Source organism: Taudactylus pleione, unplaced genomic scaffold (genome assembly GCF_031769625.1).
Source record: "Taudactylus pleione unplaced genomic scaffold, aTauple2 ptg000281l, whole genome shotgun sequence".
NCBI lineage: Eukaryota > Metazoa > Chordata > Amphibia > Anura > Myobatrachidae > Taudactylus > Taudactylus pleione.
Window position 1 is genome coordinate 124,884 of NW_028284683.1, and position 24,562 is coordinate 149,445.

General features: G+C 51.1%; 1 protein-coding gene across 1 annotated transcript in view; it reads left to right on the plus strand.

The window, feature by feature from the left end:
* The window catches only part of CACNA2D2 (calcium voltage-gated channel auxiliary subunit alpha2delta 2), a gene marked incomplete at its 5' end in the record, with an annotated part of 228,365 nt that overhangs the window by 67,371 nt on the left and 136,432 nt on the right, over window positions 1–24,562 (plus strand). Inside the window, one exon of the mRNA XM_088482022.1 lies at window positions 3,927–3,986. Within this exon, the coding sequence (XP_088338148.1) occupies window positions 3,927–3,986 (60 nt within the window). The remainder of the gene's footprint in view (window positions 1–3,926; window positions 3,987–24,562) is intronic.

The window sequence follows — 24,562 nt, forward strand, 5'->3', positions numbered from 1 at the left end:
GCGAAGTGTATGTGGCGTATGCCCGGCGTACAGGCGTATGACTTACTGACTTACTGGTGCTGACCGGCAGCAGGTACCTTGTGATGGTCACAGCTTTGTACGTCTACGTAATCGCGGCTTTTATTGTGTCTGCGTTTCGTGGCGCGGCTGCAGCCAACTCTCCATTATCCCTTTATGAGCCATTCCTGCCTTGCCGACAGGTCTGATAACGAGCCGCCATGTTTGCGCACCTTCCTCGTGTACACAGCTTTATGGCAGTCTGTTTAAGTAATGAGAGGAGATAATTTTGTCGCCACCTCGCAGCTCACAGGGGGCCTGATTAATAGAAAGACGCATTCGCCATTGCAACTGCGATTCTGCACGGAACGCAACTGGAAAAATATGCTAATAATGCACCCGCCGTCCAGCGCCTTATAGACGCTCACTGGAAGCGTCCCGCATCCAACGCCCGCGTACAAAACCGTACACATTGAAGGCAGATCAACCTTCTGAGTAAGTCTAAGGTGCCGCAGACCCAGCGCGGGTCTCCAGGCACGCAGAGGGCTCTCCTGCTGTGAGCAATTAACGCAGTGGCTAATTTACGTACGCCCGGAAAACCGTGTTTAAACGGTTTCTAACCACCCTCTGTGCGACCGTAATCTCAAATCCGTCGCTGCGGGCGCGCGTTGCAGCTTTCACGCATGCACAATGGCTGACAATCGCTCAGTCTGCGTAAATCGCGGCATCGCGTACATCCCTGGGGCCGCAGTTACCCACATACTAAGCGACACCCTGACTGCTCACCACTTATTCCTATGGATGGATGTGAGGTCACTTACTTACTGTAAATACACCCCTGTACCCCTGTGTAGAATTATTTGCATTAATCACAAAATAAGAATAAACTTTAACATTTTAAAAACATTTTTATTTTTTTCTCTATATATTTAGATATGTAGGAATTTTGTGAAAGAACCCCCCTCCCCCCCATTTACTTATAATATGAACGGTAATTGCGGCATTGTCTGCCTGTTTTATTAGTTTATTAGTGACCATACCGTGGGTTATAGACCGAATTGTGGCCCTCATTCAGAGGCGCTCGCAAGAAGCGAGCACTCGTTCTGAATGAGGGCGGCCGCTTCTATTTTTAAGTGCGGCCTCCTGGTCGCTAGCTAAGCTGTGGGATACCACCCACAGTTTTACCATCACGACCATCGGGGCTTGCAACGAGACGCTAAGGTTGGGGTCTCGGCAACCGCAAGCCCCAGGGAGCTTCCTGCACTGATCGAGCAGGAAGCTCCCCACTGACATCACTGCTGATGTCAGTGCGGCCGCCCACAAAACGGTAGGCGTTCCTTAAAGAACGCCTCCGTTTGTGAAACCACCCCCCCGCCACGCCTACAAAATGGGCCGAGCTGTCGATCAACTTCTACAGCCACACCTTTTGTAGTGAGCTCCGGAGCGAGAGAATTTCAGTCTCGCTCCGGGGCTTGCGCACGCGCATTGCGGCCACTGCGCCTGCGCAGAGCCTAAACATCGACCTGGTTGCGAGCGCTCAGCGCTTGCGACCGGGTCTGAATGAGGGCCAGTGACCTCTGAGAGTAAATGTAATATTGCCTATGGTTTTTAATATATCTGTCTAGCAGGTAAATTATACACTGAGTTTAAAAGAGGGATATTCTAAATCTGTAACATGATATACTATTACTATATATACCATTATATACTAACCATAGATGACCGAAATCTTACATGGCATGCTGGGACTTGTAGTCCAAAATTACCCCGCAGTCAGTGATCTGCACTATTATAATCTTTGCACCATATCTGACATTAGTTTGTCTTGTCAGGCTGTTCTTATTATGCCGTCTTAGGTTTTGTTACTTAAGCTGACGTACACATTAGACGACTTTATAAACGATTTCTCATTTTTTTGATGGATGGGAACTAGAAATCCTTCAAATCGTCCAGTGTGTACGCACTATGGGGGTCATTCAGACCCGCTCGTGAGCGGCAGTACGCTCGCAAGTGGGTCGATGTTCCCCCACTGCGCATGCACACGACGGAGGGAGCTCCATCGTGCGCATGCGCGAGACCCGGCGAGCGACGGGCTCTCCATCGCTCCGGGTCTCGCACCAAAGGGGGCGTGCTGTCGATGTTGATTGACAGCACGCCCCCCTTTGGTGGGCGTGCCAGAGGCGTGGCTGCCAGACGGAGGCGTTCCCATGGGAACGCCTACCGTCTGAAGCCGGCCCCACTGACATCACTAGTGATGTCAGTGGGAGTGATTTTGGCTCTGATAGAGCCAAAATCACTCCAGGGCTTGCGGCAGCGAGACCCTACCGCAGGGTCTCCGTCGCAAGTCCGATGGTCGCGATGGTCTTGACCATCGCAACCATCATCATGGACGCTCGCATATGCTGTGGGTGGTCACCCACAGCTATACGAGTGTCCAGGAAGACGCTCCTAAAACAGGTAGGAGGGCCCTGATTCAGAGCGAGCGCTCTGGTCAGAGCGTTCAGCTCTGAGTCAGGCCCTATGTGCGCTCCCGCTGCGCCGTCCGTCACATCTTCAGATCTGCCAGACTTGTTGCTCAGTCTGAGGATATCGTCATTGATTTTCTGCACTACCAGACGCACTACCAGGCAGCCAGGAGATATGTTAACGTTATATCTTAACAATGTAATGACCGAACGATGCATAATATATATCGTTCAGTCATTTGGAAGATTGCACAATGTGTACGCACTATGTTGTTTGTCCGGGAGTTCAAGGGAAGTCCGGGCGACCATCGCATCGTTTGACCATCGTCTAATGTGTACCCAGCTTTAGTTACTTTGGGTGTGTTCTCTGCACTGTTATAGTGTAACAATGAATATGTTTAGCTGTATGGAAATATAAGACGTTGCAGTGGGTGGTGGATGTGGAGGCTATGCTGAAACACTGTTGCACATCACTACTATGTGAATTGTTGCACAGTGGGCCTGATTCAGAGCCGCTCGTAAGCGGCCGCTCGTTCGCTCTGAGCGATGTTCGCACAACTGCACATGCGTATGGGTCGTAATGCGCATGCGCAAACCAGTCATTGCGGTCGGGAATCGTGCGCTCGCAAAACAGCGAGGGGCTGCTAATTTGATTGACAGAATGTACCGTTTGTGGGTGGTAACAGGGGAAGGTGCTTGAAAACGGGGGCGGGGAGATCCGAACGCAGGCGTGCCTAAAGGTCAAAACGGCGTTTAATGGGAGTGCATAATTAGTAAAGGAGCGTCATCGACCACGTCACTTGGTTGTCTTTTAGCCTGAACTGCTCGCAGTGTTAGCGGTAAGATAAACCTACTTCAAGCGCTGCGAGCAGTTCAGATGCCTTTCGATGTACCCGATTAATCTAATAAATACCGGAGATGACGTGTGTTGCAAATGGTAAAGGGGCGTCTTTACAAAATAGCGAGCGCATTTTTCGTTCGCTCGCTCAGACATAGAGGCGTCAACAAACCGCAAATAGCTCAATTTAAATAGCCGCCCACCTTTTTGGAACGACCGTCCGCAAATAGCGTCCGGCTCTGAATCAGGCCCCGTATTCTTACCCTGCAGTGATAGTTTAAAGTAGAGATCTGTGGTATCTATTGTAGTGGACTGTGACCGTGGGGTATGCTGCTATGCTACAGCCCTATCATAATATAGTTCTATATTCCTCAGGGTGGTACAAGAGTGGGGGGCTAGATTTAATACATATATATATATATATTAACATGTCGTGAGCAGGAATGAATGGGAGCCAAGGGAATGAGCCCCAGCTTAATGCAATGTAGGGACGGCCACTACCCGATGCATTAGTATGACGATGTATGCTTGCAGGGCAGTATAGGACGTGGTCCAAGTGTGGGCTGCTGCTGTAATACTATGGTTCTGTGAGCTGTTATTGAGGTTATTCGGCTCCTGTCTTTCAGAGACTGGCACGAGCTGCAGAGGAATTCCAGAAGTCTCACCGCTGGCAGGATAACATCAGGGTGAGTGTTCGCCTACTGCCGCCCTCTCAGACCCTGCCATCCCCACTCTCAATGTTTTGTTTTTCTGTCTGTGCACCTCAAGATCCACAGACGTCTCCCCGCCAATGGATTGTATCTGAGTAAATCTGGCACAATATATATATATATATATATATATACACATAATTTTATACACAGAGATAAATCTCGCTTCTCCCACTATAATCCTCATGGATTGTATGTCACAGTATGTATTGTACCTAGGCATAGCTTCTCATGCTGTCTCACAGTATTCCCCATATACACGCTGTCTGATTGTGTTCCCGCTCTCATTCCTCCCTCTCTGATCTTCTACTGCCTCTGCCTCTTTTTTCTCTTCTTTTTTCCCGCTGTTATTCCCCTCTCTTCTCTATTACTCTTATTTACCCCTCCGTGTCTCCTCTTCCTTACACCTGATTATCCCCCTCTTACACCAGAATATCCTCCTCTCTCCCCACCCTTATATCTAAATATCCCCCCATCTCTCCTCTCCCTTACACCTGATTATCCCCCTCTTACACCAGAATATCCTCCTCTCTCCCCACCCTTATATCTAAATATCCTTCCATCTCTCCTCTCCCTTACACCTGATTATCCCCCTCTTACACCAGAATATCCTCCTCTCTCCTCACCCTTATATCTAAATATCCTTCCATCTCTCCTCTTCCTTACACCTGATTATCCCCCTCTTACACCAGAATATCCTCCTCTCTCCTCACCCTTATATCTAAATATCCTTCCATCTCTCCTCTCCCTTACACCTGATTATCCCCCTCTTACACCAGAATATCCTCCTCTCTCCTCACCCTTATATCTAAATATCCTTCCATCTCTCCTCTCCCTTACACCTGATTATCCCCCTCTTACACCAGAATATCCTCCTCTCTCCTCACCCTTATATCTAAATATCCTTCCATCTCTCTTCTCCCTTACACCTGATTATCCCTCTCTTACACCAGAATATCCTCCTCTCTCCTCACCCTTATATCTAAATATCCCTCTATCTCTCCTCTCCCTTACACCTGATTATCCCCCTCTTACACTAGAATATCCTCCTCTCTCCCCACCGTTATATCTAAATATCCTTCCATCTCTCCTCTCACTTACACCTGATTATCCTCCTCTTACCCCAGAATATCCTCCTCTCTCCTCACCCTTATATCTAAATATCCTTCCATCTCTCCTCTCACTTACACCTGATTATCCCCCTCTTACCCCAGAATATCCTCCTCTCTCCTCACCCTTATACCTAAATATCCTTCCATCTCTCCTCTCCCTTACACCTGGTTATCGCCCTCTTACACCAGAATATCCTCCTCTCTCCCCACCCTTATATCTAAATATCCTTCCATCTCTCCACTCCCTTACACCTGATTATCCCCCTCTTACACCAGAATATCCTCCTCTCTCCTCACCCTTATATCTAAATATCCTTCCATCTCTCCTCTCACTTACACCTGATTATCCCCCTCTTACCCCAGAATATCCTCCTCTCTCCTCACCCTTATATCTAAATATCCTTCCATCTCTCCTCTCCCTTACACCTGATTATGCCCCCTCTTACACCAGAATATCCTCTCTCCTCACCCTTATATGTAAATATCCTTCCATCTCTCCACTCCCTTACACCTGATTATCCCCCTCTTACACCAGAATATCCTCTCTCCTCACCCTTATATCTAAATATCCTTCCATCTCTTCACTCCCTTACACCTGATTATCCCCCTCTTACACCAGAATATCCTCCTCTCTCCTCACCCTTATATCTAAATATCCTTCCATCTCTCCTCTCACTTACACCTGATTATCCCCCTCTTACACCAGAATATCCTCCTCTCTCCCCACCCTATATCTAAATATCCTTCCATCTCTCCTCTCCCTTACACCTGATTATCCCCCTCTTACACCAGAATATCCTCCTCTCTCCTCACCCTTATATCTAAATATCCCTCCATCTCTCCTCTCCCTTACACCTGATTATCCTCCTCTTACACCAGAATATCCTCCTCTCTCTTCACCCTTATATCTAACTATCCTTCCATCTCTCCTCTCCCTTACACCTGGTTATCCCCCTCTTACACCAGAATATCCAACTCTCTCACCTCCAGTATATCAAAATATCCCACAATCTCACCTGTCACTTACATCTGATTATCACTCTCTTAGTCTCTACTCTTCCTTACTCCTGATTATCCCCCTCTCGTCTTACTTACAAGTGATTATTCCCCTCTCGTAGTACTTACACCTGAATATCCCCCTCTCTCTTCTCCGTCACACCTGTATATCCCCGTCTCTCTTCTCTGTTACACTTAAATATCCCTCTCTCTCTTCTGCATTACACCTGAATTTTCCCATCTGTCTTCTCCTTTACAACTGAATATACAGTACCCCCTCTCTCTTCTTAGTTAGACACTGAATATCCCCCTCTCCCTTCTCCGTTACACTGAATATCCCCCTCTCCCTCCTCCGTTACTCCTGTATATCCCCCTCTCCCTTCTCCGTTACACCTGAATATCCCTCTCTTCCTTCTCCGTTACACTGAATATCCCCCTCTTCCTTCTCCGTTACTCCTGTATATCCCCCTCTCCCTCCTCCGTTACTCCTGAATCTCCCCCTCTTCCTTCTCCGTTACACCTGAATATCCCCCTCTCCCTTCTCCGTTACTCCTGAATATCCCCCTCTCCCTTCTCCGTTACACCTGAGTATTCCCCTCTCCCTTCTCCGTTACACCTGAATATCCCCCTCTTCCTTCTCCGTTACACCTGAATATCCACCTCTTCCTTCTCCATTACTCCTGAATATCCACCTCTCCCTTCTCCGTTACACCTGAATATCCCCCTCTTCCTTCTCCATTACCCCTGAATATCCACCTCTTCCTTCTCCATTACTCCTGAATATCCCCCTCTTCCTTCTCCGTTACACCTGAATATCCACCTCTTCCTTCTCCATTGCTCCTGAATATCCACCTCTCCCTTCTCCGTTACACCTGAATATCCCCCTCTTCCTTCTCCATTACCCCTGAATATCCACCTTTTCCTGCTCAATTATTCCTGAATATCCACCTCTCCCTTCTCCGTTACACCTGAATATCCCCCTCTTCCTTCTCCATTACTCCTGAATATCCCCCTCTTCCTTCTCCACTACTCCTGAATATCCCCCTCTTCCTTCTCCATTACTCCTGAATATCCCCCTCTTCCTTCTCCATTACTCCTGAATATCCCCCTATTCCTTCTCCATTACTCCTGAATATCCCCCTATTCCTTCTCCATTACTCCTGAATATCCCCCTCTTCCTTCTCCATTACCCCTGAATATCCACCTCTTCCTTCTCCATTACTCCTGAATATCCACCTCTCCCTTCTCCGTTACGCCTGAATATCCCCCTCTTCCTTCTCCATTACTCCTGAATATGCACCTCTCCCTTCTCCGTTACACCTGAATATCCCCCTCTTCCTTCTCCATTACCCCTGAATATCCACCTCTTCCTTCTCCATTACTCCTGAATATCCCCCTCTCCCTTCTCTGTTACACCTGAATATCCCCCTCTTCCTTCTCCATTACTCCTGAATATCCCCCTCTTCCTTCTCCACTACTCCTGAATATCCCCCTCTTCCTTCTCCATTACTCCTGAATATCCCCCTCTTCCTTCTCCATTACTCCTGAATATCCCCCTCTCCCTTCTCCGTTACACACTGAATATCCCCCTCTTCCTTCTCCATTACTCCTGAATTTCCCCTTCTTCCTTCTCCATTACTCCTGAATATCCCCCTCTTCCTTCTCCATTACTCCTGAATATCCCCCTCTTCCTTCTCCATTACTCCTGAATATCCCCCTCTTCCTTCTCCATTACTCCTGAATATCCCCCTCTTCCTTCTCCTTTACTCCTGAATATCCCCCTCTTCCTTCTCCGTTACACCTGAATATCCACCTCTTCCTTCTCCATTACTCCTGAATATCCCCCTCTTCCTTCTCCGTTACACCTGAATATCCACCTCTTCCTTCTCCATTGCTCCTGAATATCCACCTCTCCCTTCTCCGTTACACCTGAATATCCCCCTCTTCCTTCTCTATTACCCCTGAATATCCACCTCTTCCTTCTCAATTATTCCTGAATATCCACCTCTCCCTTCTCCGTTACACCTGAATATGCCCCTCTTCCTTCTCCATTACTCCTGAATATCCCCCTCTTCCTTCTCCACTACTCCTGAATATCCCCCTCTTCCTTCTCCATTACTCCTGAATATCCCCCTCTTCCTTCTCCATTACTCCTGAATATCCCCCTCTCCCTTCTCCGTTACACACTGAATATCCCCTTCTTCCTTCTCCATTACTCCTGAATATCCCCCTCTTCCTTCTCCATTACTCCTGAATATCCCCCTCCTTCTCCATTACTCCTGAATATCCCCCTCTCCCTTCTCCGTTACACCTGAATATCCCCCTCTTCCTTCTCCACTACTCCTGAATATCCCCCTCTTCCTTCTCCATTACTCCTGAATATCCCCCTCTTCCTTCTCCATTACTCCTGAATATCCCCCTCTCCCTTCTCCGTTACTCCTGAATATCCCCCTCTTCCTTTCTCTGTTACACCTAAATATCCCCCTCTTCCTTCTCCGTTAGACCTGAATATCCCCCTCTTCCTTCTCCATTACTCCTGAATATCCCCCTCTCCCTTCTCCGTTATACCTGAATATCCCCCTCTCCCTTCTCCGTTACATCTGAATATCCCCCTCTTCCTTTTCCGTTACACCTGAATATCCCCCTCTCCCTTCTCCGTTACACCTGAATATCCCTCTCTCCCTTCCTCGTTACACACTGAATATCCCCCTCTCCCTTCTCCGTTACACCTGAATATCCCCCTCTTCCTTCTCCGTTACACCTGAATATCCCCCTCTCCCTTCTCCGTTACTCCTGAATATCCCCCTCTTTCTTCTCCGTTACACCTGAATTTCCCCCTCTCCCTTCCTCGTTACACACTGAATATCCCCCTCTCCCTTCTCCATTACACCTGAATATCCCCCTCTCCCTTCTCCGTTACACCTGAATATCCCCCTCTCCCATCTCCGTTACTCCTGAATATCCCTCTCTTCCTTCTCCGTTACACCTGAATTTCCCCCTCTCCCTTCCTCGTTACAGACTGACTATCCCCCTCTCCCTTCTCCATTACACCTGAATATCCCCCTCTCCCTTCTCCGTTACACCTGAATATCCCCCTCTCCCTTCTCCGTTACACCTGAATATCCCCCTCTCCCTTCTCCGTTACACCTGAATATCCCCCTCTCCCTTCTCCGTTACTCCTGAATATCCCCCTCTCCCTTCTCCGTTACTCCTGAATATCCCCCTCTCCCTTCTCCGTTATTCCTGCATATCCCCCTCTCCCTTCTCCGTTACATCAGTATATCCCCCTCTGTCTCCTATACACGTCTCCTCTCTCTCTTACACCTGGAGATCTCTTCTCTCCTCTCTGATATCCCCTCTCCCTTTCTCTCATCACTTTGCTCTGTTCCTGCCATCTCTAATGAAAGTGAATGAGGTAATTTGGATCAGGTCTCGTGTTGCCCAATCTCAGTGCTCGGACATAATAAGAAACAGGAGGTGAAGGGCATTCGGGAGCAGCGGCCCCTCACTGGCAGAATGTTATCTTGCATAATCAGAGGAAAAGGAGACTGATAATGGGAGCTGATGGCGGGAGGGAATAGGGGACACATTTAGGGGTTCATGTACAGAGGAGCATATGCAATGCTAAAGCCTGAATGTGACTGCAGTATATTATTCATTGTGACCACATAAGTAACCACGCTGACTATCGGTGTGTGAGCTCAGTATTTCTCTGTGTCCCCCTAATAAACTTAGGGTGTGCTAGATAAACTGACTGCACCACAATATGCGCTTCTATATAACCCTGTCGGTTCAGTCGCCATGGCCCAGCTGTGACATATGACATAGTTTAGATAATCTACAAAACAGAGAACAAGAAATCGCCTGTTTTAACATGTTATTATAGAAAAAAAAGGTTTAATCTGATGAATGAATAGCACTGTGTGCTGTATTGCTCATGTGGAATTTCGACTACACAGATCTTAAAATATACAGTACACCGACCATACAGCCATCATTTAGTACAGCCTCGGTACACCAAAATACTGTCAGCCACTATTCACTGACCATACTGTCAGCCGCCTTACAGTACAGTCACGGTACAGTACTTCCGATGTACAGCCACCATACACCTTTCATACATTCTCAGTACAGTACAGCCACAGTATAATGACCATACTGTCAGCCACCAATACAGTACAGCCACAGTACACTGATCATACAGTCAGCGACAGTACCGTACTGCATATGTACAGCCACTGTACACTAATTATACTTTCTCAGTACAGTACAGCCACAGTATAATGACCATACTGTCAACCACCAATACAGTACAGCCACAGTACACTGACCATACAGTCAGCGACAGTACCGTACTGCATATGTACAGCCACTGTACGCTAATTATACATTCACAGTACAGTACTGCATATGTACAGCCACCATACACTAATGATACATTCACAGTACAGTACAGCCACCATACACCCTTCATACATTCTCAGTACAGTACAGCCACAGTATAATGACCATACTGTCAGCCACCAATACAGTACAGCCACAGTACACTGACCATACAGTCAGCGACAGTACCGTACTGCATATGTACAGCCACTGTACACTAATTATACATTCATAGTACAGTACAGCCACCATACACTAATTATACATTCACAGTACAGTACAGCCACCATACAATACAGTCACAGTACACTGATCATACAGTTAGCCACAGTACAGTACTGCATATGTACAGCCACCATACACTTAAGCTGGCCACACACTAGACCAACTTACATCCAACCAGCCAACTTGTTGATTGGTTGGAATGAAAATCTGGTAACGTATGGGAGTAAATGATGATCAGCAATTTGCTCCTAAATGCCAGAAAACAGATGAAAATGGCGTCAGACAAGTTTGTCAAATGTTTGATCTAAACAATTTGTTCAAACAACAGTTTTTGTTCATTTTCCGGCGTTTGGGAGCAAATTGCTGTTTGTCATTTGCTTTCATACCTTACCAGATTTTCATTCCAACCAATCAACAAGTTGGCTGGTTGGATGTAAGTTGGTCTAGTGTGTGGCCAGCTTAACTATACATTCACTGTACAGTACAGCGACCATACAATGCAGTCACAGTACACTGACCATACAGTCAGCCACAGTACAGTACTGCATATGTACAGCCACCATACACTAATTATACATTCACAGTACAGTACAGCCACCATACAATACAGTCACAGTACACTGACCATACAGTCAGCCACAGTACAGTACTGCATATGTACAGCCACGATACACTAATTATACATTCACAGTACAGTACAGCCACCATACAATACAGTCACAGTACACTGACCATACAGTCAGCCACAGTACAGTACTGCATATGTACAGCCACCATACACTAATTATACATTCACAGTACAGTACAGCCACCATACAATACAGATACAGTACAGTACTGTCACTATACAATACACTTACAGAACAGTGCAGGAATAATACACCCACCATACAGATCAGCCACCATACACTGATTATACAGTACAGCCACAATATTCTGACCATACAACTACTATACAGTACAACCACCATACAGTACAGTGATTGTACAGTACAGCCATCACAACCATACACTGGTATTATAGAAACCATACTCCGAGCTTACAGCCTCTGTACACCAACCAAACAGCACAGCTACCGTACTGCACATCCACCATACACAACAGCCACCATACAGTACGAGCGTACAGCTACCATACAGTACAGCTACAATACACTGACCAAAAAGTGACCAGCATACACCAACTATACAGACACCATACAGTACAGCTACAATACACTGACCAAAAAGTGACCAGCATACACCAACTATACAAACACCATACAGTACAGCTACAATACACTGACCAAAAAGTGACCAGCATACACCAACTATACAGACACCATACAGTACAGCTACAATACACTATACAGTACAACCAGAGTACAGCCACCATACAGTACAGCGACCATACGCCACCTATACAGCCACCATACAGTGCAGCCACCATACAGTACGACCAGAGTACAGTCACCATACACTGACTATACAGCCACCATGCAGTATAGCCACTATACACTGATTATACAGTACAGCCATCCTACACCTACTATACAGCTAACATACACTGACTACAGAGCAACCACACTGTACAGCCACCATACCGTGCAGCCACCATACAGTACATCCAGAGAACAGCCACCATACAGTACAACCAGAGAACAGCCACCATACAGTACAACCAGAGAACAGCCACCATACAGTACAACCAGAGAACAGCCACCATATCGTGCAGCCACCATACAGTACAACTAGAGAACAGCCACCATACGGTACAACCAGAGAACAGCCACCATACCGTACAACCAGAGAACAGCCACCATACCGTGCAGCCACCATACAGTACAACTAGAGAACAGCCACCATACAGTACAACCAGAGAACAGCCACCATATCGTGCAGACACCATACACCGACTATACAGCCCCCATACAGTACAGCCACTAGAATGGGATGTGGTGAAAATAAATGGTTTATTAACATGAAATAATATCTTATGGATAGATCCTAGTAATGATCCTACATGAGGGCAGCAGATATCTCGGCTGCTTCCATCATGACCAGAACGTATATGCGCAGTGTACATCCCGCCTGTGTGGAGTTAAAGAATTGCTAAATGTGCGCCCAGTAAACGTCTTTCTAGCACAATGATACATTTCTGCCAATTAGTTACCCTCCCAATTATGAGGATATATTTGCCAATGTATGCTGTCCGCGTATCAATGTGAAGTGCTTAATAAGCAGACGCTATTGGCACAGACACCAGTCTAGCTGGCATTTTACTGCAGAATAAATAGAACTTTCTGCTGTTTGCAGCACATGTGCCGTCTGTATCGTGTCATTAACTACTTGTGTATCGTCGTATCCGCATGGGAGCATCATCACCCACGCTCATCAGTGATTTACCCTGATCCATAATGGCGGCTCTTCATGGGAGCATCATCACCCACGCTAATCAGTAATTTACCCTGATCCATAATGGCGGCTCTTCATGGGAGCGTCATCACCGACGCTCATCAGTGATTTACCCTGATCCATAATGGCGGCTCTTCATGGGAGCATCATCACCCACGCTCATCAGTGATTTACCCTGATCCATAATGGCGGCTCTTCATGGGAGCATCATCACCCACGCTAATCAGTAATTTACCCTGATCCATAATGGCGGCTCTTCATGGGAGCATCATCACCCACGCTCATCAGTAATTTACCCTGATCCATAATGGCGGCTCTTCATGGGAGCATCATCACCCACGCTAATCAGTAATTTACCCTGATCCATAATGGCGGCTCTTCATGGGAGCATCATCACCGACGCTCATCAGTAATTTACCCTGATCCATAATGGCGGCTCTTCATGGGAGCATCATCACCCACGCTCATCAGTAATTTACCCTGATCCATAATGGCGGCTCTTCATGGGAGCATCATCACCCACGCTCATCAGTAATTTACCCTGATCCATAATGGCGGCTCTTCATGGGAGCATCATCACCCACGCTCATCAGTAATTTACCCTGATCCATAATGGCGGCTCTTCATGGGAGCATCATCACCCACGCTCATCAGTAATTTACCCTGATCCATAATGGCGGCTCTTCATGGGAGCATCATCACCGACGCTCATCAGTAATTTACCCTGATCCATAATGGCGGCTCTTCATGGGAGCATCATCACCCACGCTCATCAGTAATTTACCCTGATCCATAATGGCGGCTCTTCATGGGAGCATCATCACCCACGCTCATCAGTAATTTACCCTGATCCATAATGGCGGCTCTTCATGGGAGCATCATCACCCACACTCATCAGTGATTTACCCTGGTCCATAATGGCGGCTCTTCGTGGGAGCATCATCACCCACACTCATCAGTGATTTACCCTGATCCATAATGGCGGCTCTTCGTGGGAGCATCATCACCCACGCTCATCAGTAATTTACCCTGATCCATAATGGCGGCTCTTCATGGGAGCATCATCACCCACACTCATCAGTGATTTACCCTGATCCATAATGGCGGCTCTTCGTGGGAGCATCATCACCCACACTCATCAGTGATTTACCCTGATCCATAATGGCGGCTCTTCGTGGGAGCATCATCACCCACGCTCATCAGTAATTTACCCTGATCCATAATGGCGGCTCTTCATGGGAGCATCATCACCCACGCTAATCAGTAATTTACCCTGATCCATAATGGCGGCTCTTCATGGGAGCATTATCACCCACGCTAATCAGTAATTTACCCTGATCCATAATGGCGGCTCTTCATGGGAGCATCATCTCCGACGCTCATCATTGATTTACCCTGATCCATAATGGCGGCTCTTCATGGGAGCATCATCACCCACGCTAATCAGTAATTTACCCTGATCCATAATGGCGGCTCTTCATGGGAGCATCATCACCGACGCTCATCAGTAATTTACCCTGATCCATAATGGCGGCTCTTCGTGGGAGTGTCGCGTGCTGGTCGCTGAAGTGGCTGCATAGTTGCTCCTATTGCGCCTATCGGGCTGGTGCAAAATCCGATGATGCAACTGATGGCTGCATCTAAGGATGCACCAAGCGGTATTACAGCGTCTAAAGTGTATCAGAGTGGGTGTCTTAGTCCTTACACAGGCAGCTACATGGCTGTACACCAAGCGCATCTCAGTCTCTTCCCGGACACATCTCCGTCTCTTCCCGGGCGCATCTCCGTCTCTTCCCAGGCACATCTCCCTCTCTCCCCAGGCACATCTCCCTCTCTCCCCAGGCACATCTCACTCTCTTCCCAGGCACATCTCCCTCTCTCCCCAGGCCCATCTCCCTCTCTCCCCAGGCACATCTCCCTCTCTTCCCAGGCACAACTCCCTCTCTCCCCAGGCACAACTCCCTCTCTTCCCAGGCCCATCTCCCTCTCTCCCCAGGCACAACTCCCTCTCTTTCCAGGCCCATCTCCCTCTCTCCCCAGGCACAACTCCCTCTCTACCCAGGCCCATCTCCCTCTCTCCCCAGGCCCAACTCCCTCTCTCCCCAGGCACAACTCCTTCTCTCCCCAGGTGCATCTCCCTCTCTCCCCAGGCACAACTCCCTCTCTTCCCAGGCACAACTCCCTCTCTCCCCAGGCACAACTCCCTCTCTCCCCAGGCCCATCTCCCTCTCTCCCCAGGCACAACTCCCTCTCTCCCCAGGCACAACTCCCTCTCTCCCCAAGCCCATCTCCCTCTCTCCCCAGGTACAACTCCCTCTCCCCAGGCACAACTCCCTCTCTCCCCAGGCACAACTCCGTCTCTTCCCAGGCGCATCTCCCTCTCTTCGCAGGTCCATCTCCCTCTCTCCCCAGGTCCATCTCCCTCTCTTCCCAGGCCCATCTCCCTCTCTTCCCAGGCCCATCTCCCTCTCTCCCTGGGCACAACTCCCTCTCTCCCCGGGCACAACTCCCTCTCTCCCCGGGTGCTTCTCCCTCTCTTCCCGGGTGCTTCTCCCTCTCTTCCTGGGCACATCTCCCTCTCTTCCCAGGTGCATCTCTTCTCTCCCCAGGTACAACTCCCTCTCTCCCCAGGCACAACTCCCTCTCTCCCCAGGCACAACTCCCTCTCTCCCCGGGCACATCTCTGTCTCTTCCCAGGTGCATCTCTGTCTCTTTCCGGGCGCATCTCTGTCTCTTCCCGGGCGCATCTCCGTCTCTTCCCAGGCGCATCTCCCTCTCTCCCCAGGCACATATCTATCTCCGTCTCTTCCCATGCGCATCTCCCTCTTCCCAGGCGCATATCTATCTCCCTCTCTCCCCAGGCGCATCTCCGTCTTTCCCCAGGCGCATCTCCCTCTCTTCCCAGGCACATCTCCCTCTCTTCCCAGGCGCATCTCCCTCTCTTCCCAGGCGCATCTCCCTCTCTTCCCAGGCGCATCTCCGTCTCTTCCCAGGGTCATCTCCATCTCTTCCCAGGGTCATCTCCGTATCTTCCCAGGGTCATCTCCGTCTCTTCCCAGGGTCATCTCCCTCGCTTCCCAGGGTCATCTCCCTCGCTTCCCAGGGTCATCTCCCTCTCTTCCCAGGCGCATCTCCGTCTCTTCCCAGACGCATCTCCGTCTCTTCCCATGCGCATCTCCGTCTCTTCCCAGGCCCATCTCCCTCTCTCCCCAGGCACAACTCCCTCTCTCCCCAGGCCCATCTCCCTCTCTCCCCAGGCACAACTCCCTCTCTCCCCAGGCACAACTCCGTCTCTTCCCAGGCGCATCTCCGTCTCTTCCCAGGCGCATCTCCGTCTCTTCCCAGACGCATCTCCCTCTCTTCCCAGGCCCATCTCCCTCTCTCCCCAGGCACAACTCCCTCTCTCCCCAGGCACAACTCCCTCTCTCCCCAGGCCCATCTCCCTCTCTCCCCAGGCCCAACTCCCTCTCTCCCCAGGCACAACTCCGTCTCTTCCCAGGCACAACTCCCTCTCTTCCCAGGCACAACTCCCTCTCTCCCCAGGCACAACTCCCTCTCTCCCCAGGCCCATCTCCCTCTCTCCCCAGGCCCATCTCCCTCTCTCCCCAGGCACAACTCCCTCTCTTCCCAGGCCCATCTCCCTCTCTCCCCAGGCACAACTCCCTCTCTCCCCAGGCACAACTCCCTCTCTCCCCAGGCACAACTCCGTCTCTTCCCAGGTGCATCTCCCTCTCTCCCCAGGCACAACTCCCTCTCTCCCCAGGCACAACTCCCTCTCTCCCCAGACACATCTCCGTCTCTCCCCAGGCACATCTCCGTCTCTTCCCAGGCGCATCTCCCTCTCTCCCCAGGCCCATCTCCCTCTCTTCCCAGGCCCATCTCCCTCTCTCCCCGGGCACAACTCCCTCTCTCCCCGGGCACAACTCCCTCTCTCCCCGGGCACAACTCCCTCTCTCCCCGGGCACAACTCCCTCTCTCCCCGGGCGCTTCTCCCTCTCTTCCCGGGCGCTTCTCCCTCTCTTCCCGGGCGCTTCTCCCTCTCTTCCCGGGCGCTTCTCCCTCTCTTCCCGGGCACATCTCCCTCTCTTCCCAGGCGCATCTCCCTCTCTCCCCAGGTACAACTCCCTCTCTCCCCGGGCACATCTCTGTCTCTTCCCAGGCGCATCTCTGTCTCTTCCCGGGCGCATCTCTGTCTCTTCCCGGGCGCATCTCCCTCTCTCCCCAGGCACATGTCTATCTCCGTCTCTTCCCATGCGCATCTCCCTCTCTTCCCAGGCGCATGTCTATCTCCCTCTCTCCCCAGGCGCATCTCTGTCTCTTCCCAGGCGCATCTCCCTCTCTTCCCAGGCACATCTCCCTCTCTTCCCAGGCGCATCTCCATCTCTTCCCAGGGTCATCTCCATCTCTTCCCAGGGTCATCTCCCTCGCTTCCCAGGGTCATCTCCCTCTCTTCCCAGGCACAACTCCCTCTCTTTCCAGGCCCATCTCCCTCTCTCCCCAGGCACAACTCCCTCTCTACCCAGGCCCATCTCCCTCTCTCCCCAGGCCCAACTCCCTCTCTCCCCAGGCACAACTCCGTCTCTCCCCAGGCGCATCTCCCTCTCTTCCCAGGCGCATGTCTATCTCCGTCTCTTCCCAGGCGCATCTCCCTCTCTTCCCAGGCGCATGTCTATCTCCGTCTCTACCCAGGCGCATCTCCCTCTCTTCCCAGGCACATGTCTATCTCCGTCTCTTCCCATGCGCATCTCCCTCTCTTCCCAGGCGCATGTCTATCTCCCTCTCTCCCCAGGCGCATCTCTGTCTCTTCCCAGGCACATCTCCCTCTCTTCCCAGGCGCATCTCCGTCTCTTCCCAGGGTCTTCTCCGTCTCTTCCCAGGGTCATCTCCGTCTCTTCCCAGGGTCATCTCCCTCGCTTCCCAGGGTCATCTCCCTCGCTTCCCAGAGTCATCTCCCTCTCTTCCCAGCGCATCTCCGTCTCTTCCCATGCGCATCTCCGTCTCTTCCCAGGCGCATGACTATCTCCGTCTCTCCCCAGGCGCATCTCACTCTCTTCCCAGGGTCATCTCCCTCGCTTCCCAGGTGCATCTCTGTCTCTCCCCAGGCGAATCTCCCTCTCTCCCCAGGCGCATCTTCGTCTCTTCCCAGGCGCATCTCCCTCTCTTCCCGGGCGCATCTCCGTCTCTTCCTGGGCGCATCTCCGTCTCTCCCCGGGCGCATCTCCATCTCTACCCAGGCGCATCTCCGTCTCTCCCCGGGCGCATCTCCCTCTCTTCCCAGGGTCATCTCCCTCGCTTCCCAGGTGCATCTCTGTCTCTCCCCAGGCGAATCTCCCTCTCTCCCCAGGCGCATCTTCGTCTCTTCCCAGGCGCATCTCCCTCTCTTCCCGGGCGCATCTCCTTCTCTTCCTGGGCGCATCTCCGTCTCTTCCTGGGCGCATCTCCGTCTCTCCCCGGGCGCATCTCCATCTCTACCCAGGCGCATCTCCGTCTCTCCCCAGGCGCATCTCCCTCTCTCCCCAGGCGCATGTCTATTTTCGTCTCTCCCAGGCGCATCTCCCTCCAGGCGCATCTCTATCTCCGTCTCTTCCCGGGCACATCTCCCTCTCTCCCCAGGCGCATCTCTATTTCCATCTCTCCCCAGGCGTATCTGCCTCCAGGCGCATCTCTATTTCCATCTCTCCCCAAGCGTATCTCCCTCCAGTCGCATCTCTATTTCCATCTCTCCCCAGGCGCATCTCTATCTCCGTCTCTTACCGAGGCACATCTCTATTTCTGTCTCTCCCCAGGCGCATCTCCCTCTCTTCCCAGGCGCATCTCCCTCTCTTCCCAGGCGCATCTCTATCTCCCTCTCTTCCCAGGCACATCTCTATCTCCCTCTCTTCCCAGGCACATCTCTATCTCCCTCTCTTCCCAGGCGCATCTCTATCTCCCTCTCTTCCCAGGCACATCTCTATCTCCCTCTCTCCCCAGGCGCATCTCTATTTCTGTCTCTCCCCAGGTGCATCTCCCTCTCTTCCCAGGCGCATCTCCCTCTCTTCCCAGGCACATCTCTATCTCCCTCTCTTCCCAGGCGCATCTCTATTTCCATCTCTCCCCAGGCGCATCTCCCTCCAGGCGCATCTCTGTCTCCGTCTCTTACCGAGACACATCTCCCTCTCTTCCGAGGCGCATCTCTATTTCTGTCTCTCCCCAGGCGCATCTTTCTCTCTCCTCAGGCGCATCTCTTTCACCCTCTCTTCCCAGGCGCATGTCTATCTCCATCTCTCCCCAGGCGCATCTCCCTCTCTTCCCAGGGTCATCTCCCTCGCTTCCCAGGTGCATCTCTGTCTCTCCCCAGGCGAACCTCCCTCTCTCCCCAGGCGCATCTTTGCTCTTCCCAGGCGTATCTCCCTCTCTTCCCGGGCGCATCTCCCTCTCTTCCCGGGCGCATCTCCGTCTCTTCCTGGGCGCATCTCCGTCTCTTCCTGGGCGCATCTCCGTCTCTCCTCGGGCGCATCTCCATCTCTACCCAGGCGCATCTCCGTCTCTTCACAGGCGCATCTCCCTCTCTCCCCAGGCGCATGTCTATTTCCGTCTCTCCCCAGGCGCATCTCCCTCCAGGCGCATCTCTATCTCCGTCTCTTCCCGGGCACATCTCCCTCTCTCCCCATGCGCATCTCCCTCCAGGCGTATCTCTATCTCCGTCTCTTACCGAGGCGCATCTCTATTTCTGTCTCTCCCCAGGCGCATCTCCCTCTCTTCCCAGGCACATCTCCCTCTCTTCCCAGGCGCATCTCTATCTCCCTCTCTTCCCAGGCGCATCTCTATCTCCCTCTCTCCCCAGGCGCATCTCTATCTCCCTCTCTCCCCAGGCACATCTCTATCTCCCTCTCTCCCCAGGCACATCTCTATCTCCCTCTCTCCCCAGGCACATCTCCCTCCAGGCGCTTCTCTATTTCCATCTCCCTCCAGGCGCATCTCTATCTCCGTCTCTTCCCAGGCACATCTCCCTCTCTCCCCATGCGCATCTCCCTCCAGGCGTATCTCTATCTCCATCTCTTACCGAGGCGCATCTCTATTTCTGTCTCTCCCCAGGCGCATCTCCCTCTCTTCCCAGGCACATCTCCCTCTCTTCCCAGGCGCATCTCTATCTCCCTCTCTTCCCAGGCGCATCTCTATCTCCCTCTCTCCCCAGGCACATCTCTATCTCCCTCTCTCCCCAGGCGCATCTCTATCTCCCTCTCTCCCCAGGCGCATCTCTATCTCCCTCTCTCCCCAGGCACATCTCTATCTCCCTCTCTCCCCAGGCACATCTCTATCTCCCTCTCTCCCCAGGCACATCTCCCTCCAGGCGCTTCTCTATTTCCATCTCCCTCCAGGCGCATCTCTATCTCCGTCTCTTACCGAGGCACATCTCCCTCTCTTCCGAGGCGCATCTCTATTTCTGTCTCTCCCCAGGTGCATCTCCCTCTCTCCCCAGGTGCATCTCCCTCTCTCCCCAGGCACATCTCCCTCTCTCCCCAGGCACATCTCTATCACCCTCTCTCCCCAGGCACATCTCCCTCTCTTCCCAGGCGCATCTCTATCTCCGTCTCTTCCCAGGCGCATCTCTAGTATTTCCGGTACTGCCTGCGCTCACATTTGTGTGGATACGCCCTTTCTGTGCTCGATTACATCAGAACACCCCTTCCCATACCGTCCCTCTGGGTGCAAGGCGCTGGAGATGGGCACAAGTAGCTGGATCTTGGAAATGCGAGTTGGGGCTGATTCAGCAGTGGACGCTAATGCGATCGCAGCTACGCTTTCTCACGGAACGCAGCTGCAAATATATGCTAATGGCTGTCAGATCACGGCCGGCATAAAGACGCCCCCCGCTGACTTCTCATATCTGTCCAATGTTGCGCTCCTGCGCAAACATCGGTACCATCGATGCACATCTGTCAGTCACGCAGCATTTGCAGCAGACACTGCAGCTCCCTTTACACACAGAGAGGTCTCATGCTGCGAATGCGATCGCAATGACTCATTTATGCACGCCCATGATACGGCCAGGCACACCCCAGTTACCTCCCCCGAGCGCTGACCACATGACACTCACTTTGCGAATGGATCCTCTTTGATTACGTAATAGCAAAGCAATAAAGACGCACGCGCAATGACAAATACTCGTTCAAGGTTGCAGGCTGGGATACGGTGGACGGCGCCGGCCACATTGACTATAGCACTTTCTGTACAATGTATTTCGGCTGCGAAGGCATGCTGGGACTTGTACTTCCATAGACATAAAGATATATATACAGTGACAGTAAGTAGCCCCCTGCCGAGGATGCCGTGACAGTCACCTGCGCACACCCGCGCCCAGCGCCGGCCGTGTAGGGCACGGTTTGAGCAGTCATTTCATAGCTGGCTTGGCAGGGCCACCATCCCCTCCCTCTCAGACACTGATTGCTCCTCCATCCAGATGTCCAGCGTGCCCCCTCCCCCTCTGGTCATAATGCAGACCCCGCCAGCGCTGTGTCTTCTCATTGCCCAGTGCAGACAGATGGCAGCGAGGTGTTATGTACTCACCTCACACCCCCCGTCTGTCTCCTCTCACTGATTATGCCCCCCGCGCGGCTGCTCGCAGTCACTGTGATCGCTTCAAGGTTGTGATGAAGACGGAGAGTGAGAGATTGGCCGCGGCTGAGCGTCAATGTGCTGTGCGAGGGCCGTTATTCCTGGAGCATGAATGGCACCTGCCTTATCAGTCCTGCCATGCCCGAATTTACTTGTATTAACCCTCAGGACACCCCCACACGCCCCCAAATCATCATAGTCTCAATGTACTGTGATAAAATGAATATACAAAGTGTACTCAGTCCCTGCATAGCATCGGCTGCCCTGGCCCCGGCCTATATGGTCTTCTGCAACCATAACATGACATTATTTCCTATACCAGTGCTTCTCAACCTTCAGGTTTCCCCAACAGGTCATGTTTTCTGGATTTCTGCATGTGGAATCAAGTGGGATAATTACACAGTTGCTGGCTGCCCCCTCTGGGAGATGGGGGGGAGTGACGAGGGGCGTGACGCACGTTTGGAGGTAGAGCGGGGGGGGCACGACTGTGCAATAGCAGTGAGCCCCCCACTACACAGTGCTGAGATTGCCGGCATTGTGCCTCCCCTCCCCCCCTCAACAGCCCACTTCTACAAGTGGATACCTGCTAGAGGACAGTGGACACCACGGGGATGGGGCGGGGGGCTGGGATGTGTAGTTCCACAGTATCTGCTGTACCACAGGTTGCCCACTCCTGTACAATATAATATTCCCCTGTAGATTGTCAGCCTGCGGGCAGCACCCTGCTATCTTCTTGTCTTTCTGTCTCATCTTATTACTGTGCTTGTTCCCGGCTGTGTATCTCGGCGGGGGGTGCTGACCCTGTGTACATTAATGTTAACAATAATATTAAAGTAATGTGCATTTGTAACGGAGCTTAGCGAGTTATTAGGAGAATAATTATCCTGGGCAGGCAGAGAATAGCGTTTTCTGTTGCTATCCCATCTCTAAGCTGATTGCTTGGGGGTATATCGGGATTGCTAAATATCTCTCCATATTAACCCCCCACCTACCTCCCCTGGAAGAGACTGAAACAACAGACCCATATAGTACCTGCCTGATGCTGCTCGCGTGAGGCTCACACCTCCTGTCCATCTCCTCCAGGGTGAGTGGCAGTGACCTGTTATTTTGGATCTGGCAGACGGCTCTGGAGACCACATTAAATGGCTGTTACCTGGCTGAACCTGCCAGCAGCACAGTAACAGGGTAATGGGTTTCCCTGGTCTGGCTTCATTCAGTGATGCAGCAATTTTCCTCTATACCCTTCTGTCTGAAGATGAGCCTTTCTGTGCACCACCGACGTTGTTCTGGAAGCAGCCCAAGGTCATTGCAATTCTGATATTTTGTTAGGCATCTGTCTCAGCATAAAATGTATCTGAATATATATGTACATGTAGCAGAATACATTTGTGTTGGGATTTCTAGAAGGAAGAACGGAGACCAGGAGGGTCATTATCGCTTCCCCTTCAGCTCCCCGTAGATGGGATGTGTTGTAGAACAGGAAGGGATCCGCGTGCGGATGTGTCCTGGCCTTAATGATGGACGCTACAGGACGACATTACGTGACTGATGGCGCGCTCTGCCAGCCGCACTCTCCTTGTGGGGTAAATCTGTATCATTACGGTTCCATCTGATGAATCGGAGACGTGACAGTCACATAATTAGCCTCGGCCAATGTGGCTGGGAAGTATTGACAGGTTGGCACAGAGCTGCATTGCAATATATACTGTATAAATATATAGATGCTGCCAGGGCCTGGTCATCAGTCTGTACGGCCACTCTTCTGTCTTGGCTAGACCCATCTAATGAAAGTACCGCAAGTAAACAGCCAATCAAAGAGATTGCAGCTTGTGATTGGTCCTCCCACTCATGAGCCCCACCCCTTTGCCCCCTTTTTAAAGTAGGGAGTGGCACTGAGAAAAACAGTTGCATGTAGGCGTAAATCCTATTCTAGATGGTATTATTATCTTTCATTTATGGGGGGCCTCAAGTGTTCCGCAGCACCTTACAAAGTACATGAAACCAGTGACTTACAGTACAATACAATGCAAGACAAGGGTTATATACGTTGGCGCATTAGCGATGGTAGTGCAGCTTTATTGTATTGTGGGCATGATTCAGAGCCGCTCGTAAGCGGCCGCTCGTTCGCTCTGAGCGATGTTCGCACAACTGCGCATGCGCATGGGTCGTAATGCGCATGCGCAAACCAGTTATTGCGGTCGGAAATCGTTCGCAAAACAACATGGGGCTGCTAATTTGAGTGACAGAATGTACCGTTTGTGGGTGGTAACAGGGGAAGGTGCTTGAAAACGGGGGAGTGGAGATCCGAACGCAGGCGTGCCTAACGGTCAAAAGGGCGTTTAACGGGAGTGCATAATTAGTAAGGGAGCGTCATCGACCACGTCACTTGGTTGTCTTTTAGCCTGAACTGCTCGCAGTGATAGCGGGAAGAAAAACCTACCACAAGCACTGCGAGCAGTTCAGACGCCTTTCGATGTTCCCGATTAATCTAATAAATACCGGAGTTGACGAATGTTGCGAACGGCAAAGGGGCGTCTTTACAAAATAGCGAGCGCATTTTTCGTTCGCTCGCTCAGACATAGAGGCGTCAACAAACCGCAAAGAGCGAGCGCTCAATTTAAATAGCCGGCCCCTTTTTTGGAACGACCGTCCGCAAATAGCGTCCGGCTCTGAATCAGGCCCTGTGTTCTCAGGGATACGTAAATCTACCGTTAACTGTTTAGGATGGAAAATCTATTCCGGCAATTTTGTGGGGAATCCGTCTGTTGTGATTATCCCTGACAGCTTAGTTCTGCACTTGCTAAGTGTTGGCTTATGATTTCCCCACTTATTTTCCAACTGACCTGC